This window comes from Galeopterus variegatus, unplaced genomic scaffold (genome assembly GCF_000696425.1).
Source record: "Galeopterus variegatus unplaced genomic scaffold, G_variegatus-3.0.2 Scaffold8247, whole genome shotgun sequence".
NCBI classification, from domain to species: domain Eukaryota; kingdom Metazoa; phylum Chordata; class Mammalia; order Dermoptera; family Cynocephalidae; genus Galeopterus; species Galeopterus variegatus.
The window spans coordinates 48,707-55,546 of record NW_007734358.1 but is presented as its reverse complement, the minus strand read 5'-3'; the positions used below and the strand labels follow the sequence as shown (position 1 = coordinate 55,546).

At 37.4% G+C, this 6,840-nt stretch overlaps 1 protein-coding gene across 1 annotated transcript; it reads left to right on the top strand.

The window, feature by feature from the left end:
- Nucleotides 1–650: 650 nt before the first annotated feature.
- On the top strand, nucleotides 651–6,207 carry LOC103608280 (zinc finger protein 717-like). Its single transcript, XM_008592727.1, has 5 exons — nucleotides 651–795; nucleotides 1,035–1,127; nucleotides 3,469–4,722; nucleotides 4,807–5,058; nucleotides 5,819–6,207. The coding sequence occupies exons 1-5, from the start codon at nucleotides 762–764 to the stop codon at nucleotides 5,959–5,961; spliced, it is 1,776 nt and encodes a 591-aa protein (XP_008590949.1). The 5' UTR covers nucleotides 651–761; the 3' UTR covers nucleotides 5,962–6,207.
- Nucleotides 6,208–6,840: the final 633 nt, after the last annotated feature.

Sequence of the window (6,840 nt, the reverse complement as noted above, 5' to 3'; positions counted from 1 at the left end):
CACTGGCTGAGCGCGGTGGGGCCGGTCTCAAAAAGGACAAAAAAAAAAATCAGTGCTAAGTGCATAAATTTTTTTTCCTAGGTCAAATTGTGTTTATCTCATGACAGCCCTGGATCATTCACCTAGACGTGGTTCTGTGTGTACTTCCATTAATGTGGTGTGTGTTCTTTGTACCCTTATGACTGGACTTTTGCTGTTTCCTCATATTCATGAATACATGGTTCACGTGGAATTGCTAAACATCTTTGGCATTTCAGTGGAGTGCAAACTGAGTATGAAATAGAACTATATTTTCCCATTCTTTCCTACCCCTCTATATCAAACTTGAGTCTAAATTAGTCTGTCTAACACATTATTTTAGGTATGTATTTATACCAGATTTTAAACTGCTTGGCAGAACAGACTTTATTTTTACTTTTATCCCTAGTAATAAGAGTGGTTCTAGATCTATAAAGTAATCTTTGTAATAGTATTTTTTGTAATTAATAAATTATTACAGTGGCATGATATTTCTACTGTTGTTTTTCTTTTTCCTACCATATGGAGTGTAAAGAAGCTACATCTTATGTAAGATAAATATGATACACACACAGAAGTGTGAACTCCCAGATTCCTGTTTTGTGACCCAGGGCTGCTGACTTGAGTTGAGGAGAAATGTGCCATTACAGGGGTTGGTGTCATTTGAGGATGTGGCTGTGGACTTTACCTGGGAGGAGTGGCAGGACCTTGATGATGATCAGAGGACTTTGTACAAAGATGTGATGCTGGAGACCTATAGCAACCTGGTGTCATTGGGTGAGTGAAACCACAGTAAGTCCCAGGAGCAACACTTTCTTTTTTGTTGGTCAGTGTAGGAACCATTTATAAGGTTTAATGCTCTTTAGGTAAGGTTCCATTCCATGGAGAGTGTGTCATCCTTCTTCAATGAAAGTTTCAAATTGTCTTCATCATTTTACAGCTTCTGAAGCTCTTGTCATTTTTCAAAGATCTGACTTAGCAGCTTGGCAAATTCCTACATTATCTCCCATTAACAGGGCACTGCATTACCAAACCTGAGGTGATCTTCAAGTTGGAGCAAGAAGCAGAGCCATGGACAATAGAAGAACACCCAAATCAGAGCTTACAAGGTCAGCACATACCGGGCAATAAATCCCAGGAGATGTTGGCAGTGTTCAGCTGTTTTTACCAATATTTGTCCCAGGTTTTACACCTGAGAATAGCTGGACTGCGTGCATGAAGTACTTGCATTATATAATCTTCAAAGTGGTCTCTCACACCTATACCCCCACCTTTTATTTTGCAAAGTACTTTTTTATATTTACCTCAAATCAAACCCCTACCTTTCTTTTCTAAGACCTTCGTCTTTTCTGTTCACTTTCTCAATATTCTCAGTTGCTCTCTTTTTCTCCATTCACAAGGACATTTTTCTCAGACTGTATTAGTCTGTTTTCTGTTGCTTATAACAGAATACCTGAAACTGGGTAATTTATAAGAAAATAAAACTTATTTCTTTTAGTTCTGTAGGCTGGGAAGTTTAAGGTAGAGGGCTTTCTCCTAGTGGGGGGAATCTCTGCAGATTCTGGAAGTAGTGCAGGGCATCACATGGCAAAAGTAAAAAAGAATGCCCACATACTTTTATCCACTTTTTATAAAGCCACCAGTCTACTCCTTAACTCATTAAACCATTAGCCCATTTATAAATAGATTAATCCATTCATGAGGGCATAGCCCTCACTATTCAACCATCTTTCTAAAGCTCCATCTTTCAAATACTATGGTCAGACTTCCCAACCTCTTAACACTGATACAGTGATGGTCAGGCTTCAGTATGAGTTTTGAGGGTTATGGGTGGGATGTGCAAAGTAGCACAGAGGTTTATTCATACATTCATTTAAGTCTTAACATATCTTAATTAAGCAGGTTTTAATCATTGGTAATTTTATACTTTTACTTATTACAGCAATGATCCAACTAATATTCTTTTTTCTTGGAGTTTACATTCTTATGAGAGAGAAATGAGAAAGAAATATATGTTAAGTAGTTGTATAAGAATCATGAAGAATATTTAACCAGAGTGAGATAGAAAAAGGGGATGTGAGAATTTAGGAAAGATGTTTAGAGAAGGAAGTTTTAGGAAGACTAAGTGTTCACTTTGGCATAGCTTCAGTTCAAGTGAATTCTTTCAATGATAGAATACATATGTGAATATAAAATCTATATTTGATAGTGGACATCACTATTGTAGTTACAAGTTTGGAAATCAGTGGGGTAAAGGTGGTATTCAAAGTCACATTTATAGGGGAGGTCACCTGGAGAGTTGGCTAAATATTTAAGGATCCAGAAATGAGCCTTGTGTACCACAAAATCAGAAGGCAGGAAGTTTAGGAGGAACAAGCATAGGTGCATGGAAAGGGGGTCTTAGGCTTTGGAGGTGAACTAGGAGGTACTGTGTTCCAAGGTCATGTGAATCAAAGGTTTCAGTTGAGAGGTCTCAGATTTCTGTTTGTGAGTGGAGTTTGAAGTCAGCATGTCCTCTTTGTTTTGGAAATCGTTCTAAAACAACAAAGAGAATGAGAAATGTACATAAGACTTTTTCGCTTATGAAAATAAGAAACAGCTGAAAACCCCAACACATGAAACAAAAGCTTTATAAGCAATGAATTATCAAGCAAGAGTGGATGCACTAAATATTGGGAGGAAGATGCCAGTTGATCTGAAAAGGAGCTAGAAATATATTTTGGAACAAAAGTGGGAACAGCCTGGGTTGCAGAACCAAATGTCTTAGACCAGCAGCAAGCGGGTGCCCAGGGTGGTGGACTGGAGCATTCAGACAAGTAGAGGATGTGAGGTTAAATGAGGAACTTGTAGGAAGCTGTCTTCATCTAGTGTGGGGAAAAGGAGATTTTTTTATTTGGAAACCCTCCATATGACTATAGCTATCCCCTAGGGAAGAGTGAAAACTAGGCAAATGTACAAAATCCTGATTGTAAGCCCCAATACTCCTTAAATGACAGAAAAGGGGCCTGTTCCTGAACCTGAAAGTAGCAGATCCAGAGAAACCTTACAATCTTCAAAGCAGGATAATGAGAAAAAGAGCAGCATGAGACACCCACTGTTGTTATAAGAATGAAATAGAGAAAAAGAGTAGAGTAAACAAATGGCTTTATGATAAGCACTTGGTGGAAAACTACAGCTAGCCAAGAGGTGAATATTTCCTTTTGAATTAAAAAGGAAAAAGAAAAAAAGAAGCAAAGTAAAACATGATTGAACATAGAAAATATGTTAATATAATTTATTCCAATAAGTTGTATGTATGCAAAACATACTTATAAAATCAATGCTCATTATTGATTTTTTTACAATCTTATGCCACTAAAAAGGGAAGAAACTTTTTTACTTTTACATGAGCATTCCATAGGCAATACTTATGTGTTGTTCATGGATATGGCTATTTTTTTCTCATTTCAGGTGTCAAGGTAGTCAATGACCTAATTAAGAAAAGCCAAGAAAGTCATGGTAGACATTTGTGGCAAGTTGTAATCACCAACAGCAAAACGTCAACTGATGAGAGAGTTGAGTTAGGAAAAACATTTCATCTGAGCTCAAAGCATATTTCAAATCTGATTATAAGTAATGGAAACTATTCAGGAATGAGGCATGAGGAGTTAAATGTATGGCAGAATCCACTTCTTCCTAGACAGCCTGATGAGACCCATGCTGGAGAGAAAACTGATGACCATAACATAATTGGGAAATCCTGCAGACATAACGAGCATCTTAGTCATCATCACAAGATTCAAACTGGGCAGCAGCCTTTTGAATATAGTGGACAAGGGAAAGCCTTCAACACAGAGGCAATATTATTTACACATAAGAAGGTTCATATGGGAGAGACCTCCTGTAAATATAAGGAATATGGGAAAGTCTTTGATAAGTCATCTCTCATGGACCATAAGATAACTCAGGTAGGGAGGAAAACTATTCAGTATGATGGATGTGGGAAAATGTATAAAAAGTCTAAACTTACTGAACATCAGAAAATACAAACAGGAGAAAAACCTTGCAAATGTAGTGAATGTGAGAAATCCTTTATTAAGAAACCACTCCTAACCATACATCCGAGAACATCTACAGGGGAGAAGCCCAGTGCTTGTAATGAATGTGAGAAATTTTTTTATCAGAAGTCAGACTTTACTAGGCAACAGATAATTCACACAGGTGAGCGACCATATGAATGTAAAGAATGCAGGAAAACCTTCAACCGGAAATCACATTTCAGTGTACATCAGCGAACTCACACAGGTGAGAAACCATATGAGTGTAATGAATGTAGGAAATCTTTCTACAGTAAGTCAGCTCTCAGTAGACATGAGATGATTCACACAGGTGAAAAGCCCTATGAATGTAATGAATGTGGAAAAACCTTTAACCGTAAATCATACCTCAGTGACCATGAGAGAATTCACACGGGGGAGAAACCATATGAATGTAATGAATGTAGAAAATCTTTCAAACAGAAATCAGCCCTGAATGTGCATCAGACAATTCACACAGGTGAGAAACCGTATGAATGTAATGAGTGTGGAAAAACCTTTCACCAGAAGATACTCCTCAGAAGACATAAGAGAACTCACACAGGTGAGAAGCGATATGAATGTAAAGAATGTAAGAAAACTTTTTACTATAAATCACACCTAAGTGTACATCAGAGAACTCACACAGGTGAGAAACCATATGAATGTAATGAATGTAGGAAATCTTTTTGCCGTAAGTCAGTACTCAATATACACGAGAGGATTCACACAGGGGAAAAGCCCTATGAATGTAACGAGTGTGGGAAAATCTTTCGTCGTAAATCACACCTCAGTGTTCATCAGAAAATTCACACAGGTGAGAAACCATATGAATGTAGTGAATGTGAGAAATCTTTCTACCAGAAATCGGCCCTCAATATACATCAGAGGATTCACACAGGTGAGAAACCATATGAATGTAAAGAATGCAGCAAATGTTTCTGCCAGAAGTCAGCCCTCACTGTACATCAGAGAGCTCATACAGGTGAGAAACCATATCAATGTAATGAATGTAGGAAATGTTTCTACCAGAAATCAGCCCTTAGTATACATCAGAGAACTCATACAGGTGAGAAACCCTATGAATGTAATGAATGTGGAAAAAGGTTTTGCCAGAAGTCAGTCCTTACTAGCCATGAGAGAATTCACACTGGAAAAACCCTGTGCATACAGTGAGTGGAAAAACATTTCACAGGAAGTCATACCTCAGGATGCATTTGAAAATGATTCTAGAAGTGAAATCCTAGGACTCTACAGTTGTTCCTCCATTTCCACAGGGGATTGGCTCCAGGACTCCCTGTGGATGCCAAAATTTGCAGATGCTTAAGTCCCTCATGCAACTAGTGTAGTATTGGTGTATAACCTATGCTCTTCCTGCTGTATACTTTATATCTTATGTAGATTACCTATAATACTGAATACATGTGTGATATAAATAGTTATACTGTCTTTTGTGTTATTTCATTGTTCTTTAATTGTTTTATTTTTATCAAATATTTTTCATCTCGTATAACCTATGCTCTTCCTGCTGTATACTTTATATCTTATGTAGATTACCTATAATACTGAATACATGTGTGATATAAATAGTTATGCTGTCTTTTGTGTTATTTCATTGTTCTTTAATTGTTTTATTTTTATCAAATATTTTTCATCTGTTGTCGCTTGTATCTGAGAATGTGGAACCTGAGGATATGGAAAGATAACTAACGAATGTGAAAACTTTTTTTTGTCAAAACTCGCAGCTCAGCAGGCATCAAAGTACTCATGCGTGGGAGAAATTCTGTATGGCAGAGAGTTTTGTGGAAACAGCCTGCATACTCAGCCTCTTGATGTTGTGTGGGACTATGTAACTGAACTCTGTTCGAGTGTGGACAAAAGTGATTAACATTACTTACAGGACTGGCAACAACAAAAAATTCTCTATGCAGCTTTCTCTGATTTCTCATGCTTTCTGGAACTGAAGTGCTGATTACCCCCAGGGTGGCCTTGTGAGCCATACATAGGAGAGGGCCAACATTGTTTAAGACAGAAGGAATTGACTGGAGAGAGCAGAGGTCTTCCCACCTCTATGCCATAACCCTCCATTGGTACTTTCTTTGAGTGAGAAATAAATACTTCCTTTGTTGATCTATTGTATGTGTGATGTTTGCATTACAACACAACCAGCCCACCTTAGCTAATTCATTTTATGAACTTTCTGAGAGAAGTTGCCTGTCTTTTGTATATGAGAACATTCACAAAGTAGAGAAACTTGTTTTGCCATGTTGTATCCCCAAGTCAGTATACGGAAAAATCAAAGAAATCATGAGGAGACACAACACAACACAACACAATGGCAACTCCTTATCAGGCAGGGATGTCTCATTGGATGCTGAGAATAAACTAAATCTTTATAAATATCTTTAACATGTCAAGACTTTCAACATAACTTTCAAGTTTATGATCTATCAGATAATGTGAAGTGAAAACTGTCAACTTATGTAATGTGGATTTAAATATTCAAATAGATTAAATATAGTATCAAAACTTCTGACTCCTTGACTATATGCCAATAATTAAGTGTGTAAGTGGTGATACTGCCTGCCACTGGACATTTGGCTATGTCTGTAGACGTTTTTGACTGTCATAACTAGAGATTAGAAGGTGCTACTCCATCTAGTAGGTAGAGGCCAGGGATGCAGCTAAACAGCCTGAAGTACTCAGAACATCCCCCTCAAATATGTAGTGCTTATGGATAAGCATTCTATATTAATATATATTTTTT